The 20,963-nt window shown below is 42.7% G+C and overlaps 1 protein-coding gene across 2 annotated transcripts in view; it reads left to right on the top strand.

Moving 5' to 3' along the window:
* FAM84A (family with sequence similarity 84 member A) overlaps positions 1–3,781 on the top strand; it is a 9,038-nt gene extending 5,257 nt beyond the window's left edge. For both annotated transcript variants that reach the window (XM_018558182.1, XM_018558183.1), the window contains exon 2: positions 2,705–3,781. In XM_018558182.1, the coding sequence (XP_018413684.1) occupies positions 2,744–3,565 (822 nt within the window). In that variant the 5' untranslated portion in view covers positions 2,705–2,743 and the 3' untranslated portion in view covers positions 3,566–3,781. The remainder of the gene's footprint in view (positions 1–2,704) is intronic.
* The last annotated feature ends 17,182 nt before the right edge of the window (positions 3,782–20,963 follow it).

Genomic DNA, 20,963 nt, shown 5'->3' with positions numbered 1-20,963 from the left:
TGACATGACCACCTAACAGATGCATACTTATCTCGTTCTGCTGTTTATGTACAGCACTGCAAGATTTCGCTCTCCTGGCCACATTTGCACATTACAGCGCCATAGACTTCCTGGGGACCATCTTTGATAGTCTCTGGCCTCAGGACACAGAGCATAGAAGTCTATGGGGCACTAATGCGCAGGAGCGGCCAGATCACTGGTTGTAGGCAAACGGCGGAGCCACAGCTGTTTTGAAAGCAGTAAATATGCATCTGTGGTGGTGGGCTTAGGTAAGGTCAGCGTAAGAGGGCTAAAAGGATATGTGCACTTTAAAATAAACCCTATTTTTAGGTTTGTTTGTTTTATTTGTCCCATCAGTCTCCCATTGGAGATTTTTCTTTACTTCCTATCCTGTAGACACAACAGGAAATGAGAAGAAGTCTCTACCAATTGAGGGGTTATAGTCAGTCACCTAAATAAGTGTCCCCATTTGCAAGATTCCATCTTTATTCTTGGGACAACTCAAAATTTTCAAGTTGAATTCCTACAGAGTGTATGGATCCACTTTTTTTTTTTTACCTGTGAGCAGCATTGACCTGTGAAGAGAGATTTTATTAATAAAACCTGACCTCTATGATGCTGTGAAATTCTTATGATCGAGTGAGTGATTACCACCACCCACTAATAATATTATTACAGTTATTTATATTGCGCAAACGATTTTACACAGGGCTTACAATCTAAGGTCCCTATCTCTCATGCATACATATGAGGGCCAATTTAGACAGGAGCCATTTAACCTTCCAGCATATCCTTGGGAGTGTGGGAGGAAATCGGAGTACCCGGAGGAAACCCAAACAAGCACAGGAAGAACATGCAAACTCATTGCAGATAGTGACCTGGCCAGGGTTCGTAACGGGGACCCCTAGAGCTGCGAGGCAGAAGCTCTAACCACTACCTCACTGAGCTGCCCAAACTTCTACGTTGATGGGGGTTTTCTGGTGAAGGTATGTTGTACGTCAGTTCAATACAAAAGAACTTAACAATGGGTTGTTCTTCAGTACACATTCCACAAATATTTCTTTGACATGATTGCTTTACAACCTTTCTGCAGAATTGTCAGCTTTACTTTCATGCTATGAATCTTTACCATTCTCCACTGCAATTCTACCACATCTCAAAAGTGTTAGTAGACCAGTCAGCAGATCTGAATCCATCAGAAACGGGTGTCATGCAACTTATTTCATCTCCAGTTAAAATAAAACAAAAAAATCCCTTCACACATCTAATCGTTTTTGCCTGGGGAACTTGTGTAAAGAACTCTTACTTACCTGATCCCATCTCCCTGTAAGAGTGGCACCTGCAGCCTCTTCCCTCCGGTGGTCGGAGGCCCATTGATGTTACCAATTCTAACGCAGGGTCCATAGCAATGCATTGTACTTGAGGTTAGGGCTGCAACAACAAATCAATAATAATCGATTATGAGAATAGTTGGCAACTATTCTCATTATCGGTTAGTTGGTTGGGAAGGGGGGAGAGAGAGTTAATACAACCAATAGTTGAAAAAATAATCGGGCAACTAATAGATTATGAAAATAATCGTTCGCTGCAGCCCTACTTGGGGACATTGAGGACCATTTCAAGAGCTGGAGGGGACAGAGGCAAGTGCCGACTGCTGGGGGAGTGGGGATCAGGTACGTAAGACTGCTTTACAGGATCGCATAGACAAAAACAAGGCGTTAATCCTTGCAGTGCTGGGTTCAGTTTTTGACTAATATAGTGTCCCATTTGTCCTGTACTGTCAAGTGATGTTCAATCTCCTGGCTTATCAAATAATGAGCAACATAAGGGAGGTTTGCTAGAGGCTTTCTCCGATATTAGTTTTACTACTAACAGGAAGTCAACAGAGTGTAGGAGATGAAGCTAAACTCCAGGCCAACCGCTAAATACTCAAATGCAATCCAGAAAAAGGTTCTTTACCTGACGAATTATTTGTATTTCTATTTACCAAGTCCTGAGATGTACACAGCTCTGCCACACACACATCCCTGTCTTGGAGCTGGGGTTTTTTGTTTTTTTGGTCTTGCCTCTCCTTAAGGCTGCATTCACACATTTAGCAGTTTTCTGCGTGAATGCGCGGAAACGCGCAAAACATAAAAACGAATACATTCCAATGCAGCTTGTTCAGACCTGCGTGGCACGAAAACACGCATCACGCAAAAAAATACAATCATGGTATTCTGGGCGTGTGACGCAGAAAACCGCGCTGAATTTCAAACCGCTATGTGTGAATGGAGCCTTAGCCTGTGACTGGATAGTAAAAGGAGAAGCAGTAGACAGACTCCTCTGTCTTTCTGCCCTCTACTCCTATCTGTATGGGCTTTGTTTAAACCACCTCTGCAGCAGACTGATTGGCTCTGTGTGTTGTACAGGTGGTTCCAAGAGGCTGAATACAATGCTTAATTTCAGGTACCTACATTGCTTGCATTCAAAATTAATTTAACAGTGTATTAATGAATACAGGTCTGCATTAATTTCATCTTTCTGGCTTCAGTTCAACTTTAAGTGCATCTGTCCATTGACTATTTTTTAATAGCCTTCTGAAGATTTTACTTGTTTGTTTTTTTTATATTGCTGTGATGTAAGCTTACCAGATCATTTGGTACATTTCTATAGGGCTTTTGCCTCCATTAAAATTAAGCAAGATTCTTTTTTCTCCTTGCAGAACTGGTGTTCCCGCTGTTATTCCCTTGTCCTGTCATTGATGGGAAATCAACTGGATCGCATCACCCACCTGAATTACAGTGAGCTGCCAACAGGGGACCCTTCTGGAATAGAGAAGGACGAGTTGCGAGTTGGGGTGGCATACTTTTTCTCGGATGAGGAGGAGGACCTGGACGATAGAGGGCAGTCCGAGCGGTACACTGTGAGGGACTCAAGTCCAAGCGAATGTGAGGGGCATCTTCTGCTCAACGAAATTGAGTTCTCAGCCTTTAGTTGTCAGGAATGCATCTTTTCCAAGCTCAGGGGAAGCCAGGACCTCAGTGTCTACCCTATGCAAGGCTTACTGACCTTCTGCCAACCAGGAGACCTCCTGGAGCTGCTCTTTATTTGCCCTGCTGCAGAACATCCTCCTCCCCCATCACCTCACTGGGCAGTCTACGTTGGTCAGGGACAGATCATTCACTTGCACCGTGGGGAGATCCGCAAAGACAATGTTTTCGAGGTAGGCGGAGGGTGCATGGGCAGGGTGGTGAGTAGCTGGTATCGATACAGACCCCTGACTGCTGAGCTGGTCCTTCAAAACGCATGTGGACACCTTGGCTTGAGAAGTGATGAGATCTGCTGGACTAACTCTGAGAGCTTTGCTGCCTGGTGCAGGTTTGGCAACAGGGAGTTCAAAGCTGGTGGGGAGGTCCATTCGGGCAATCTTCAGTATTTCTTGAAGCTCCACTTGGAAGAAAACAATATTCATACCATGAGGTTTCACAGCCTGGAGGAACTTATACGGGAGAAGCGAAATTTGGACGCTAGTGGGAAATTAAGAGTCATGAAGGAACTCTCCATGATGGAGAACAAAGAGTGAGAACATGTAGACCTCTCCTTGGTGGAGAGACCGTGATGACATCTGGGGATGGCATCTCCATTCCCAGACTTGCCAAATGAGGTTGCACATTTTTGGGACACCTTTCTAAGGATCATGTCAACATTCCTAAAACCAGCATTACACCATAGCCACTATTTGTTTTTTTGGCTTTTACAACATGGTTATCACCAAGTATCTAAAGAATCAAAAAACAAAAAAAGCAACAACAAATCCTGAGTATGTTGGCTGTAGTGTTGATGTCCTTTTAAGCATTTAGCGACACGCTAAATAAAATTTCAAATTGAAATTTTTTTATTTTCATGGCTTTAATCCATGACTGTTTAACCACAGAGCCAATAAATTGAATTTATCTATTTGCAGATTCTGTTTTACTTTTGTTCTTTTCATTTTGACATGTGTGGTTTGCAGTGGCAAAGTGCTAAAACCAACCCCGCTCAATGACCTTGAGTGTTGTTGATTGGAGCACAATGGTTTTGATAGTGGGACCAGGCTGGAGATCTAGACCACTGCTATTGCACAACAGTCCTGATTGCCAACGTGCTGCCAAGAAAAGGGATTTTGGCACTGGCTCGTAGCAGTATTACATAAAAAATAAATATATGAACACGTACTTGCCTTTTCCTTAGTCTGACTTCATGCCACTAATAAATAGTAAGGTTCAATTGGGCTTTAAAGCTAATATGAGATTTTAGAGTTTAGGTTTACATATACTTTACATCTCTGTGTAGTAAGTCTATTTCCTTCTAAACTGGCATACTTAAGGCAGCTTATTACTTCAGGCCCTGCAGATAGGTGGTAAATAAACAAAAGATGAACATCTCATGAGGTCAGATGTATTGCTTCAGTCATGTATACAGTGTGGTTCCAACATAACTGGTTCATCATTGGGGATCTCATAAAGCAATCCAGCTGACACAGCCGAGAAGTGCCTTCTTGTCTGTACATTGGCAAGGAAATATCAAAATAAAAACCAAATGCATTTTTTGTAAATGTCATGGGGAATGAAATGCCCTCAAGTGTTGCTGGGTAATAATATTTAGTGTTTTGTTCTAATGCATTTCCTCTTGTTTACTGCAATATTAGCATTTTTAGGTTATAAATAAAATGTACCACAGTACTCGGAAGAATATGCCAAGCTATCATAAAATCTATGTTTATGCATCTTTTGTGATGTAGTACAAAGCTTGGGTATTTGTAAACCGTTCTAAGCAAACAACCTTTTTAAAGCGAAGGTCACTTACGGGCTTGTAAGGATGGTTGTATGTGTGTATGATCTAGCCACCCTTAGGGCGCGCTATCTGCAGAGCATTGCTAGAACTTTAAGTTAAACGAGAACTATGGGGTCAGTGTTTTTCCCCATAATTCTCCTTAGGGTAACGGGAGGACACAAACTAGCGTCCTCCCGTTAACCTATGCTCCCCTCCCCCATCCATTCCGCCAGTCAGTGCTGGCAGAGCGGGAAGAGGGGAATCCAGCCCCTCCCCCTGTCACGGCAGAGAGCCGTGAAAGGATCGAGAGGTGAGCGAACCCGGTATGTGTTCGCTCACCTCCCGATCTACTGAGCCGACCTGTGACAGTCTCATTGTCACAGGTCGGCTAGAACTATGAGGTGAGTGGAAATCCCTCATCTCATAGTTCTCCTTTTAAGCTCTGCGTTGCATTTTAGTTTTGTTTTTTTTAGAAATATATGTTTTTATGGTCAAACGTTTGTGGACCCTTGACCATCACACCTACTATCAGAGTAATTGCTTTCTAGAAAGACATTTTAGACATGGTGTGATTCCTTTCTTTGTGGCAGCAGTTTGGGGAAGGCCCTTTTCTGCATGACTGTACCCCTCTTCACCAAGACGGGTCCCTGGAGACATCGTTTGGTTTGAGAGAGAACTCGATTTGGCCTCCACCCTACTGAACACCTTTTGGGATGAATTGGAAAGTCACTTGCAAAAGTCAAGCCTTTTTGTCCAACGGCAGTACCCATTTAGGCTGAATGAGCACAGACACATTCCAACATTTTCTAGAAAGCCTTCCTGGAAGAGTCAAGTCCATTATAGCTATAAGTGGTGAAGGAGGGACTCCATATGTACTGCTACGGTTTTGGAATAGGATGTACAACAAGATCATATAGGTGCGGTGGTTAGGTGACCACAAACTCTTGGCCCTATAGAATAAGTTCCTGTGCTGTTTTTCTGCAGTCGGGTATGTTTTTATAGACTCCCTCAGGTTGGAAAAACAGGTGATTTGTTAGGTTGGGAAAACGGGCAAATTGTGGTAGTTTGTTTGTGCTGCTAAAATTTGTACGCAAATAATTGCTGGCGTTTTGACTACACATAGTTGCAGGCAGTAGCAATTGATTGTACAAATTTGGAGCATTGTGTGATCACTAGCAGTTAATCGCTCCTACCTGATATACTCTATGGCACTGGGGTCCTTGGTTCAAGTCACGGTCAGTCTACATGGCGTTTGCATGTTCTCCTTGTGCTTGTATGGGTTTCCTCTGTGTACTCTTGTTCCACCAACACTGGTAGGTTATATGGCTCCTGCTTACATTGGCGTGTGTGTGTAAGCTGCTTGAAGGCAGGGAGTGATGTAAAGCATAGAAATGAATCAACAGCAATTATAGTAGCATGGTCACACTTAACAAAAATCACCGCTATGCACACAGCCTTAGGAGTGAATGGTTGCATGTGGTAACATAGCACTATCAGAGGGCTTGACAAAGCCAGGACATGTGTAGTGCAATTGTCTTTTTTTTTTTGTACGTAGGTGCACCTGACTCCGCAAGCACCAGTTTGTGGGGATGGGGTACTTTAAATTCTTTTTCGGTATTTATAATTTTCTTTTAGTTCTTCCCTTTTTTTTTTTTTTTTTTCTTCATTGCTATCAGAAGAGGGGGGGCTCACAAGCCCCCTATGTGATGGATCATTGTAGATGGCAGGTTCCCTTTAAGCTGACATTAGGGGTCTATTAGAATCTAGTGCCACCTCTCCATAGAGCTGACCTGTCCCTCCTCCCCGCTGGGCGCCGCCTGCTGCGGTCTGTGATACAGGCGGATGATGTCTGCTTGATGCAGGCGTGGAGAACAGCGGGGATCGAAGTGGACATAGACTGCAGCATGCATCGGGCTCTCAGCAGGGTGGAGCAGATCTGATGAGGCAGTGGTGGGGGACAGTGCGCAATTTCTAGTCGCCATGGTGACCAGTGCCTGAGATTTCACATTGCAGATATACAGCTGTGAGGTTGTATGCACAAAAGTATCTAGAGCAGGGGTCTCAAACCTCCGGCCCTTCAGCTGTGGTGAAACTACAAATCCCATGATGCATCTCTCTTCAGGAGTCATGTCTGTGGCTGTGAGAATCTTGCAATGCCTCATGGGATTTGTAGTTCCACCACAGCTGGAGGGCCGGAGGGTTGAGACTCCTGATCTAGAGACTCTCACATACCAGTAAATTAGCTACTGTTTGTTAGGAAGAATTCTAGATAAAAGGTAAATTTTTCAGGGTACTTCATAGGCACAATTAACATTTCTAGATGTTCCATATAAGATACCGTACCAAATTTTCACTTTGAGTTCAGTTCCAATTTAAACGTAAGCCACCCTGTAAAATAAGATGCTCTAGAATTACCTTTCCAGCCGTCCATGTCCGAAAACTGCAACGTTGCAGATTTCTGAGTGTATTGAATACCTGCTCACTTCCCACATGCTGTGGTTACTGCAGGGATGTAGAAGCCAGCAGGAGGAACCATATTGCTTGGTGTAGGGGGGGGGGCAGTGATTCCATACCATCAGCAGATGCCTGCTGCCAGAGATCTACAATGCAGTTAAGTTTTGAGACACGGGCTGCCAGAATTCTAAAGTTTCTGCTACATTAAGGCCTTATTCACACAGCGTCAAGTCGGGCTGTAGAAGTCGGCCTGTATCGGGCCGTTCCTGGAAGGGACAAGAGCTGCGTGTGGATGGATCATGTCTGCATCCAAGCACGGATACCCAGACCTGCATGGATGTGCAGACAACGTGCAGACAACGTACAGCCGCGTCCTCCCATAGGGAAGAACAGGCTGCTGCACGCAATCACACGCAGCACCTGTCCCTCCCGCGAACAGCCTGATACAGCCGTGCACGCCGCACGGACGTGTACGGCCCGACTTTGCGCTGTGTGAATGAGGCCTTACCTGGTGGCGTTAGTTTAACTTTAGTTAACCTTGAAATCTATTAAAGGGACACAGTCTAGCCCACAGCTAGTCTACTATGCGGGTACAGCTGTATTGATTTCGGCCACCCCACTGCCTAAAGTAACGTGTCAACAGAAAGCTGAAATGACTGAACAGTGTTAGTAATTCCATCCACATTTTCTAAGGAATTTGCCCTTTGAAGGCTGCAGTAGTCTTTGTCTGTAAGACAATCATGAAACAAATACATGCAATGTCGTATAAAGCATCCATGATGTCCAATGGGCAATTATTTTAGAATTTGCTTGTTATGGGGTTGTATCTAACAATATAGAATCAAATATGAATATTTCTAATTGATGTAAATCCATATTTCATGAACCAGGAGATGCTACATAATTTATATTTACATCCGACCCATACTCTAATGTTAAAATTAATTCTCCAGGCAAATAGCTAAATGCACAGTTTAAAAACTTGTATACTGTGTTATAACCTGGCATAGGTTTTGTCATTCTGTTCAGGCAGGCTTGTGATTTAGGCTCCTGCCACAATGCACAGCCAAGCAGGTGACACACATTTCTTGGATTAGCAATGCAGCTTCCATGTCACTTCTCTACCCTCAGCCTGTTTATTAATTTCTTAATAAACATGAGCAGCCACTATTTTAGTGCTCTTCCTGGCAGTGCAGTATGCAGAGCTATGTAAATCACAAGATTGCCTAAGGTGAATTAAAAACCCTTTGGCAGGTAGAACAGTGAACATCTATATATTCTAGTTATGGATTCCCACTCTGTCTTAAAGTTGCATTAACATTTGTGCTGCAAAGGTAAAAAAAAAAACAAAGCGAAACATATAGAGCAAATAAAGTCTCTCTGAAGAGAACACTGCCCCAGGATTCCTCCTATTGTAGTTATGTAAGCAAAGGCCTAGGCAGGCTGGTCATGTGATGTCTACTGAAGGAAATGTAACCAAAAGCTCAGGTGGTTGTCATGTGATCTCTGTTAAATGAAATGTGTCCAGAAGCATAGGCAGTTGGTCATGTGATCCCTGGTGAAGGATTTGGACCACGGGAAGGATCCTGTAACAGTATTTTCTTCAGGAATGATGCCCATTTCCATCCTGTTCCATTTCACAAAATCTGAAGTGTATCTATGGCCAATTTGCTTTTTCCCCCCTCCTTTTGGATCGGGTAGGGATGTTTTAGTACCCTGTCAGGTTTTAATTGCTGTCTGTGTCAATGCTCAGAAGACTTGCCCTCTGTGTGTCCTAGTCACCATTCTGAGTTTGAGAAAAAAGGAAATTGTGAGTCCTCCCTAAAACAGGAATAAAGGGAATATTCTCCAACAGTGATACTTCTTGCAGTGACAGGATTTCCATTGGACAAATTTACTTCCTGTTGTATCCTGAGACAGGAAGTGAAGTATATTACTGTTGAGTATAGATGCACTTTATCAATATTACCATTTCATTGTCCTGTTTTAGGGCCTGTTCACACCATCTATTAGCGCACGGCAACGCATGTTGACTTTGTCCATCAGAAGGCGCATTGGAGTGCCGTTTAGAATTAAATGCATCGCATGGCACCCATGCAGTTAACATGTGTTGCCGCAGTTGATTCTACCTGTTGGAAGGTGCATTGGGGGTGCCACTCAAAATGAAAGGGACCGTATTTCCACTTTTGCAGTCAAATGTGAGAAAACCCCTCTATGTCTGTGTCCCCATTGAAACAACATAGCTAAAAGTAATTTAAAAAATATATATTTCTTACCTTTTTTTTTTTTTTAGATGTTTTGTTGCAGCAGGCAACATGGCTGATTGCAGGTTTTTCTCAGCACCTTCATAATAATCTTTCCTTATAGAAAGACTTAGGACTGAAATTTGAGGATTGTTTTTCTCTCATTAACTTCATGAACACACAATGGAAAAGCCAGGGCTGTAATCCTTTTAACCGTTTGCTAGGGCAGGCAGTGTTCAAATCTACTTTACAAATTATAATGAACAAACCCATCCCCCCTCACAGCCCCTCCTAACACTACAAAGAAGGAGAAGCAAGTAGATATTTTAACCCTTAGTGACATTAAACCCTCAGATTTTTTTTAACATAAAACAATACTGTAATGTGTGCCTTACTGTAATCCATGGTTGTTTCCCTTCTCTTTGCTGCTCTTCCTTTTAAATCTGTATCTGTTCTCATGCCCTGCAGAACTTCTGTTTTGCAGCAGACTGCCTTGTCTCAGGAATGGATACACGGTGTCTGTGTGTACGTTTCTATAGGCTTGAAACCTGAGCCAGGACTACATGAAGAGGCCCTGAGCTGAAAAGGGAAGTTCTTCCCAAGCATGAGAAGACATGCGGATTTAAAAGGAAGAGCAGCAAAGAGAAGGGAAACAACCATGGATTACAGTAAGGCACACATTACAGTATTGGTTTATGTTAAAAAATCTGAGGGTTTAATGTCACTTTAAGTAATCAAGAAATCCAAACCCAAGTGAAAGTAATTTAAATTGCAAGAAGCATTTTTTTAATTTATTTTTTTGCTTATGCTCTGTGAATGGGAACATGTTACAATGTATTAAATCGGTGTTATCCCAATTTGGCTGCAAAAGTGGAAATGCATTTTGCAGTACCGAGCATGTTACAGCAATGCACAAAAATAGTTGGTATAAAACCGTATTAAATGTGATGGAAAGTTGTTACTTTGTATGGCAGCCTGTGATTTGAGTACCGTGGTGGAAGGTATGACTAGATTACATACATTCTATGTTGCATTTCCTTGACTGGACCTTCAGTGCTTATGTGTATGTTGGTGAAGCTGGCATTCTAGACTGATCACAGCTGTTACAGGGCAATAGTACAATCTCTGTTAAGCCCCAGTTCATGCCTAGGAGTTATTGAGCAGTTCGAAAAGTGCTTTTAACTGCCCAACACAAGAAATCCCATGATTTTTCAATGGGCCTGGTTCAGAGAAAAATCCCTGAAAAGATACAGGAGCTTCTTTGGGAAGCTTTTTTGCCCCATAGACTTCAATGGAAAGGCCCAAAAATGCGCAACAGAAGCATGTTGTACATTTTCGTGACCGTTTTTGAGCGTTCTTCCATTGCCCACAATGGTTTATGAGCTGCCAATCAAAGCACGCGTCTTCATGTACGTGCCTGAATGTATTCTTAAAGTGACCCCAAACTCAGCAGTTAAATCTTAAAAATACATTCAAGTACCCCAACTATTAACACCATTGTATGTTATTTGTGTATCACTCGGCTGTAGATCCTCAAATCATCTCTGAATTGGTGCTGACACTGTCCTTCCTTCTGGAGGGTGTCTACCTCTGTTCCCCATGGTCGCGCTGTGTGTTGTAAAGTAGTCACCGCTCCAAGCTCACTCCTGTGATGGACTACAATCTCAATACAGATTAGTAAACTAAACATGAGATTTAAGATTTAACTCCTGAGTTTTGTGTCTCTTTACCCAAAACTAAAGAGTGGGTTTGCTTTACTAATGGAATAGATTGTTTGCTTTGAAATTAATTTTCATTTTGGAATTTTCATTCACTATACTTCCTAAATGAGGTTAAACAACATGAAAATGTATTCTGCAAGAAATTCCCAATTGAGCGCCAGAAGAAAAAGGATTTTTCCTTGCACATGGTTGGATGATTGTAGTCCGCACAAGTTGAACAAGCTTAATCAATAAGGTCATGTGGCTTGGTGTCAAAAAGGATTAAGTGGTTCGTCTGACTATAGCAGTCTTCTCAATCTTTTTACCATGTTGGAACCCTTGAAATAATTTTCAGGACACGGGGAACCCCTGCTAACACTTATTATATCTACACCTCATGGTACATTAATGTGATCAGTAAGTTGTAGATATAGTATTAAAAGACACAGGACTGTGGCACCTAGTGTGTTTCACTTCCAGAGAGGTTTAAAGTCGACCATTATAAGTTTAAGTCTGCATACTGTAAAATGTCAAAATAAGTATATATATATATATTTATCATTTTTCAAGCTGTAAAAAAGTTGGACCTATTTTCAATAAAAATCTTTGTGCTCCAGTCCAGTGCCTAGGCTCAGACCACGTCATCAGTCTGCTGCAGGTAGGTCTCCTTCAGGCTCGGTTCACACCTAGGCGACTCCTGGCTGTGCAGTTTTGTGCACGATTGCCGCATGGCTGGAAGTCGCCAAGGTGTGAACCGATCGCTCTGTGGGTGCCATTATTTTCTAATGGCGCGCCGGACGGATCGCGCATTCTCCCGCCACAATTCCACTCGTGCAAGTGGAAAAAGCCGCGAGTCATGTGTCGCAAAAAAAGGTACATGTACCTTTTTTTTTTTTATTAGCGATTGCTGCGCGGATGTCACTCCATCTAAATCAGTGGGGCCGTGCGGCAATCGCTGTGTGCACTAACACATCATTGCGTGACCCCGGGTGTCCCGCGGTGTAGTGCAGGTGTGAACCTAGCCTCTCAGTGATCAGACTATACGATGCAATTTTAACTTTTGCTGCAGGTCACAAGGTTAGAGGTTGCAGCAGGGGCTGTTCAGAGACATTTGTGAACACAGTGAAGAGCTTCACAGGCACAAGGATTTACATGCCTGGCATCTCTGTCCAGGGCACAGATGGTGATTCTGGATGATATCTGAACAAAGATATCCTTCTGGAGAGACAATCAGATGAAAGCATTGTGGGGTAGAAAAGCAGATGTAGCTTTGGCAGGGGAGTACTGTGACCTCCGGTAAGATAATATGTGAGATAATTATGCAGTACTAAGCATGCATGTACTTACAGTTAAAATCCAGGATAAGCAAATATGTTCTATATATCTGTGTATTCTTGTTTTAATCTTTGTATATTTTGTGTATTGTAAACCAGTGTGAAACCTAGAGCTTCCTGTAATAAAGACCGGCCACTGCTGCTCTCAACTTGTGCAAGGTAACTGGTCTTGTCTCCGCCCCCTCCTGTGGTTGTCTGCAGGCAGCTTGTAGTGGGGTGGAGCTGCTGGGCCCCTCCCACAGCTCTGCTCTCAGCACAGGCTATATACAGCTCAGTGATGGTCTCACTGCTACTGTTACAAGGCACTACCATTTTTTTGCATAGCATTTGGTGCTCACGAGGTGGATCTACCTGTTGGATCTATATGTTCTGTGGCTATTGAGGAATATATTTAAATTCAGTGTTTGTGCTCAGTGTTCAGCTTTAAAGTGATAACTTATCTTATTCTCTTTTAACCGCATGTGGTCTGATTCAGTTACCCCATCCATACCATTTCTCTGTAGAAATCAGAATTCTGGGTGTTAAACCCAGATTTTACCTTTCGGCAGCATAGAAAGATTTCAGCCTGGCTGTCACACTCTGCCTACTGTTCATTGCTTATTAATAAGCCCAGCTTTCCTATTACAGTAGTTCAGCTGTATATCACTCTTTGTAATGTCCACCTTATTAAAATGGCAGTGCTGGGTTGCGGTTGAAGCTACCGGTATAAAGTGGTTTTCTCTCTGCATATTTCTCTTGCATGGCAATAAAACCTTTTAAATTACAGCCCAGCTCTGGTGGCTAACTACACAGCAGTAACCAGGAAGGATTGTTCTTTGTTAAAGATGGTTTGCTGAACAAAGAAGCACGCTTGTTCTCCAAGTACACTTCTGTGTATAAGACAGAGCCATGCAGCGTGCCAGCTTTCGGTGACCTTGACTCAGTTGCCACGTTGAGTCCTTGGAACACAATATTATTGTCATTATGAATGCAGAAAATGGTGTAATTAAATTTCTGCTTATGCTCATTGAGGCACAGTCAGGCTTCTATGGCTGGGTTATAGCTGCTGGTTGGACACTAGGCAAAACGGGAGGCACAGCCCCATCGAGTGGCTATAACTGTGTATGTACAATAGAAGCCCAGTGTAGATTAGTGTCCTGGGGATACAGGATGTGTCTCCTCAGCTCTGCTGCATCAAGACTTAGGCTGGGTTCACACTTGGGCGTTCGTAATATGTGCGTTTCGGGCTGCGCGTTTTTACCGCGATCTGCGGTCAACGAAACGTGCGACAAACGTGCGTTTAGGAGGGCTAGCCAGCTGTATCCTAATGGACACGTGCGGAAAATACGCCCTAAAGAAGCTCCTGTACTCTGGGCATAGGGCGTTTTTCAGCGCGTTCCTAAGCGCTGAAATACGCCCAGGTGGGAACCATGCCCATAGGAAATAATTGGATTTCACTTGTTGGGCGTTTCACAGCGCGTCGATCAGCACTTTAAAACGCCCAGGTGTGAACCAGGCCTAAAGCTGAAAAGCTCCTCCTATTTGCTGATACTGGATATTTACCCCACAATTGAACATTTTGCTCAGATACCAGCCCCCCAGAAACGGGATATTCACCCCACAATCCAACATTTTGCTCAATGTCATACAGACCTCCCAGAAACTGGATAATCACCCCATAAACCAACATTTTGCTCAGTATTATAATGGCTCCCCAGATTCTGGACTATGCCCTGGCAAAGCACATTGTGCTTGTAAGCTTTGGCATTGCAGCTTGGTAACTTTTAATGACTGAGTAAGCCCCCAATTAGGCCTTTAGCACATGGGCACTGCACTGATCCCCCGTACACTGTAAATGCTGGCATATTACCATTGGCAGAGAGTCCCAGGTGCATCGTACAAGCTTGCGTTAAAGACAAGGGCTATACCCTGTTGTCAACAGGTATATGCTGCGCCTACCTAAACCTACATGGATATAAAATCTCGGAAGCACCCAGTTTGCGTCCAAGTGAGTGCGCATGCACGTGTTTACACAGTGTTGGCATATACCTGCTGACAACAGCGCACATGCATTGATTTTAATATCAGGTTGTATGCTGCATCTGGGGCTCTCTACCAGTGGAAATATGCTGGCATTTATTTGCATGGGGGGCCGGCCCCCGTGTGCTAGAGCGCCTTACTTTTGAGCATATCCAAGATATTTTGAAACTTTTTTTGCTCAAGTGTGAAGGGGCACCACTGAAGATAATGGGACTCTTCATGCAGAGCATTGTTGTGCTTCAGGAAACATGTGACAAACCTGTAGCAGGGGCCGATCTGTATCAGATATTAGTTAACATAGCTAAAAACTGTGCAGGTACCAGGAATTGTATATAATTGTGTCATATCTGAGCTGGCATCTCAGGCCAGGAAGTAGAAGTTGGAAACCCTGGAAAGTGCCTAAATAAGCAGGCATTGTAAGGGGATTTATCGTAACCTCTGACTGTAGTGTTTGCGCTTGATTCCATAACCTACGTTAGAGAGTCTCAGCACTTTGGATACTTGGGTGGGATGATGGGATACAGAATTAGCAGTTTCTATTCTCATTTAGTCTATTCTTCAGAAGGGACCGACCTGCAGTCATCTTGCACTGCAGGAAGCCAGGGTTCAAAGGTCTTAATGCAGCGGTTCTCAACCTGTGGTTCGCGACCCCTTCGGGGGTCGAATGACGATTTGCCAGGGGTAGCCCGGGAGTCTCCTGCTATTAGATAACGGCTCCCGGCCACCTGGGAGAGAAACACTTTCTCCCGAGGAGTAAACCTTTTATGTCTGACATTGGGGGCTGTAGGCCGCCGTAAGTCAGAAAAAAAAAAAAAAACACCCTAGGAATGCATAGCTAGATTCCTATTGGCTATTTCACTTTGCAATAGCCAATAGCAAACTAGCTATTGCACCCGCCCTCTGCTGCTGCCAATCAGCAGAGGGGGACCTGAAGTTCTGCCAATCAGGTGCCCACTACTGATTGACAGCAGCAGAGGGCGGGTACAATAGCTAGTTTGCTATTGCAAAGTGAAATAGCCAATAGGAATCTAGCTATGCATTCCTAGGGTGGTTTTTTTATTCTGACGGTGTACACCAGTGGTTCTCAACCTGTGGGTCGCTGTGTGATTTCTGCTGTGCTAGGTGAGAGTCCTCCTCAGCCCTCTCCTAGCGCAGTTCACACGCCAGATGTCGCTGCAGCAGCCGCTTCATTCCTAAATTTTACCGTTGGGGGGTCACCACAACTTGGCAAATGTTACCAAGGGTCCCGGCCCTAGAAAGGTTGAGAGCCACTGTCTTAATGTCATCTCTCCCATTATAATGTCCAAACAAGAAGGGTGTGAGCTGTTCAGATATGCTATTCAGATCTACAACTCAGCAGTCGCCTCTCAGTGTACTATACTTTTAAATTTGAAAGACATCAGCTTCATTCCAGATGCTTAATATGACCCTGAGCTACGTGGTCAGCTTGCTGTTAAATTTGTTTCTCTTAGTCGGTTTTCTCTGCAAATGCTATTTCTAGTTGTAGTACAATTCCAGGATAATGAGAAGAGTAGATATTGATCTTATACACCATCAGAGGTAATAAATACCTGGAAGTGTTAAAATGATCATACACCAGTAGAACTTTGTTAGAAAAGTTTCATTAGTGGGGTCAGATTGTGGTTTGTTTTCGACCATAGTGTCTAGTAAAATTGAAGTAGCAGGATGGATTTTTTTCTTGTTTCTTTTCTAAAGGAATAAAATTTCTAACTGTAAATGTTATTTACATTTGGGAAAAACCGTCCATATTAAAATGCACATGTGCTCGGCATGTGGCAAGAAACCTGTTTAATATGTCTGGGATTCCATTGAAATAGCCGGTCTGGGTGAAAATATGAAGGGCTCTCAAATGAAATAAGACTCAATGATGGCATCATCACATGTGCTAACAAATGATTTCGAACAAACCTTTAGGCTCCATTCACACCAAACCCAGTGCAATCTGTTTTTCAATTGATGCCAACAGAAGGTAAGCCAAAAATATATGGGTGTGATTGGAACCAGTTCATACCACTCCATTCCATTGCGTTCCAGTGCGCTGAAAAAAAAAGAGCATTCTCGACTTTTTTTCCCCCAACGGAACGTGTCAAAAATGGAAGAAAAGGGAACAGAATGGAAGTAAAAAAAATACATAGAAGTTTGTCCACTCCGGTCCTGTTAATTAAAATAATGGTTGGCAAAAAATACAATGGAACGGGAGTCAATGGAGGTTGAATTTGCCAGTAAACGGACCTCGTTGACTTACGTTTTAGGTCTGATTTTGGTGTAAATGGGCCCTTAAACTAAATTCTAACAGTGTATGGCCAGCTTTCGAGAAGCTATGACTCAAATTTTGGGTAAATGTCTGCTTAAGCGGCTGAAATTCAAGCCATGGTGGCCTTTTTAGCACCTGTAGCATTCGTCTATCTCCAAAAGCTCCATCTACAAGGAGATAGAGACAGAAAGGACAGATCTTTTGCAGACTGGTGCTACACACTATCCTCACCATCTGTACAAGAGCATACAGTGCAATCTACGGTAATTCATGCTGATACAAGTGAAGTGTACAAGCTCTGGCAATTCCAATTTGAAGAGGCAGCACACTACTAAGTACTTCTAGATGTCTTTTCTCTTAAACATTAAAGATATCCAATTGCACTCCAGAATGACGTATCTCTTCTTACAACTGTAGTGGGTGTTGAAGTGGCCTGCAGATGGTACCGCAAAGACCATAGAGGTAATGAGGTTACCAGCATACTGAGTTCCACATTATTAATCCTTCCTTTATTGAAGTTAGATAAACATGCTATTACAAAAGATGTTTTGAACATTTGTGTGGTCCCTTCATCAGGTAAAACAATGTGTTAAATAGTTTTTTCTGATAAAGCGACCCCACTGGTTCCGAAACGTGATCTTGTAATAGTATATTTATCTAACATTAATAAAGGACGGATTGATAATGTGGACCCCAGTGCGCTGGTAACCTCATTTTTAAATTTGTTTGGAGGTCACATTTGTTTGAAGTCTAATTTTCACAGAGGGACATAGACAAAGAGGTTTCATATGTGTATGTCTTCCTTCCTGATGTGTCTTTGAGGTAGAAAGTGAAGGGAAAATTCTCCAGTGGTACACAGAGTGAGTTCAACCCTTCCCTACGCTATAAGTAAGTGAAAGCGGTGCAGTCCAAATCCAAAACATAATTACATAGTCAAGTTTAAAAAAGACATAAGTCGACCAAGTTCAACCAATAGAGAAAAAGAAAATAGAAAACGTCCATTGACAGGACCCTATACCCACAGTTATCCACAATTGATTCAGAGGAAGGCAAAAAAACCCTGTAAAGCATGATTCAATTTGCTCCATCAGCGAATAAACATTTCATCCTGATACCATAAGGCAATATAAGCCCATTTTGGCTATATGAACCTTAGCCACAGCTATCACTAAGGCTGGCATAGCCAAAACACTTTAGCATCCCGTTCCTGTGATGTACTGGATTTTTGCTCTTAATAAAGAATTATGGATCCTATTTGGACTCCAGCGCTTTTACGTACTTACACAGGGTATGGAGGGGCCCTGCCTTCCCCCATCCTGGTTACCGCTATCAATAAGGCTCGTATAGCCGAAATGTGTTAGCACCTGTTCCTGTGATGTACTGGATTTTTGCTTTTTCATCAATAAAGAGGAATAATAAATCCTTTTTGGACTCCAGTGCTTCACTTACTTTCACAGGGTCCTGCTGTTGAGACCAACATCCCAGTCTGCAGTAGGGAAGGAGGTTGAGTGAAACTTCTTTTTATGTATACTTTTATGAACTGCTTTCCTACTCTATCTAAAAATAGTAACACAAATTTCTTCCTGATCCCATAAGGCAATGTAAGCCAGTTTCGGCTATATAAGCCTTAGTCACATCTATCACTAAGGCTGGCATAGCCAAAACACATTAGCATCCTGTTCCTGTGATGTACTGGATTTTGGCTTTTAATCAATAAAGAAGAATTATGGATCCTATTTGGACTCCAGTGCTTTTAGTTACTTGCACACTGTATGGAGGGGCCTTGCTGTTGAGACCAACATCCCAGGCAACAGTGGAGAAGGAGGTAGAGCAAACACTTTTTTTATGTATACTTCTGTGAACCGCTTCCCTACTCTATCTAAAACTTGTAATAAAAAAAAAGTGTTGGTTATACGTAGACTTTAAATGTGGCAGTTCCAAAACAAACAAAAACTTTCACTATGTGAGGAGCAAAGTATAGTACTTTCTTCCCACACTGTGTTCAAAGAGTGCTACCACCCCTGAATTCCTGGTCCACGTACATGAAGATACAGTCTTGATTTTTTCCCAGCACGAGGTATCTGCAATGACTCTAATAAACTGTGATGATACAGCGAGTCTGCCTTGTAGAGCTTGTTTCGGGTATGTTAACATTATTCATGCAAGATTGATAACTTGGGTGGTTGCGATGCCTCTGCCAATATTTTATGTTTCCAAAAATAGCAGCAGCTTGCAAAACTCTACAGTTTATGGAACAGCACCAAACGAATGTGCTCTCAGGAATGAGATGTATTGATCTGCATTCATTTGCGTTTTGCTTTACTGAACAGTCATTTGTAGAAACACTGCTGCGTGTTATGGTCCCGTGATCACGTCCAAGCTAAAGATCTTCCCTGTGAATATCTTCTGTATAAACACAGTAAATTAAATTATTTATAGCTTTATATTATTTGTATCTTTTTATACTAGTTGTAGATACTATAATTGGCGCAGGCATGTGAAAATGTAAGATAAAACTTAAAGTGGCATTGAAGTAAAAAAAATTTTTCCCTCCCCCAATGTTAATGTTAGCACTTACCTTAAATGATGTCTCTTAATCCGATCTTCCTCTTCTTTCCTGTCCTTTACAGCCTTCTCTCCAGCGCTGCAGCAGGTGTCACATTGGGCATATTCCAAGATGACAATGTCAGGATCCATCGGGCTCAAATAGTGAGTGGTTCGGGGAGTATGAGACATCATTGTCCCACATGGATTGGCCACCACAGAGTCCAGACCTTAACCCCATTGAGAATCTTTGGGATGTACTGGAGAAGACTTTACATAGTGGTCCGACTCTCCCATCAGCACTACAAGATTTTGGTGAAAAATTAATGCAGTAGCCCATTCACCTGCAATGAAAGGTGCTCATGTAATGATGTGTAAAGGCCTTTCAATGCAGAAGTATTCTAAGTTAAAACTGTATAAGGGGGACAGGTCCATGACAGCCTTGGCTCAAAGGAAGTGGCTTTAATGACACTGGAAATCATTCAACCCTTTAGACTGGATACATCAAGCAGCATCAAGAAATGAATGCACAGGGCAGCTCTGGATTGAGGACCTCTTTGTGGTCTCCTTATTTTTAAATTTAAATAAAATGGAGATCTGCCTTAAAGTAGACCTAGCATCAGGTATGTTTTTTCATGATAAATGCATACAATTGTAAAAGCAGCTGAAAGATCTCACCAATGATCATTTGGGGTGGTTTGCGTGTGAAACAGACATGGCCAGATCTTCCAACTGATTTTAGCCTTGGATTTGGATGCCCCAGATTTAATATTTTACCTTGTAAACTGGATTACTGTTGTTCGGAAAAGGTGAGTACCGAGACCCGACCCGGATATGGGAGTCCCACTGGATGTTCTGTGGCAACCTCTTCATTACATTGGCTTCTGCCCACCTGCCTCTCTCTAGAATTTAGAAGTGCCACATTTATCAGCGTTTGCTAAGTGCTATTGAGCATGTAACATGGTAAAAGTCTTATTTCTTCTAAATGGAATAACAGCAATCAGCTGTGAAAATCCAATCTGAGCAATCAGCTCTTTTTCTTAAACTGGCAGGCCAAGGGTGTCTGTAAAGGTAGCTGACTGCCCGCTGGCACACTCACACCGTGCCAGTTTTCTGTGACCTTGAGTCAGTTGACATTTTTAACTTCTTGGAGCTTAATGTTTGTCATTATGTACAGTACAAATAGTATAATTAAATATGGCAGAAGCTCGTCACTTAGAGAACAATTGGATGTATTTTTTCAGTGTTGGCAATATTTATAGTTTTTATGACACAACGTGGTTATTTTCCATGAGTGATCAATGATGAATAGTACAATACATGAAGATTGCCTTGTCTTGGTTTTGGGCTGCGCTGGAAACAACAGCTAGCAAAGCCCCAATGCTTGTGGTGTGAATGGACCCTCTGTCAGGGCCAGCCTTAGGCCTTTAGGCGCCCTGTGCGAGAAAGCTTTACAGCGCCCCTCAGTGGCCACACCCTTTAGTGACCACACCCCCCGTAACCACACCCATTTCCCCCAATATCCGCACCATTTAAAGACTCCTATTTTGTTAAGCCGCAAAGAAACATTAAAAAGTATGATAAAAATAAAACCTAGACT

This window comes from Nanorana parkeri, unplaced genomic scaffold, assembly GCF_000935625.1.
Source record: "Nanorana parkeri isolate BGI_ZX_2015 unplaced genomic scaffold, ASM93562v1 scaffold324, whole genome shotgun sequence".
Classification (NCBI taxonomy): Eukaryota; Metazoa; Chordata; class Amphibia; order Anura; family Dicroglossidae; genus Nanorana; species Nanorana parkeri.
Note: the sequence above shows the minus strand (reverse complement) of the source record. Positions and strands in the feature narration are given on the sequence as shown.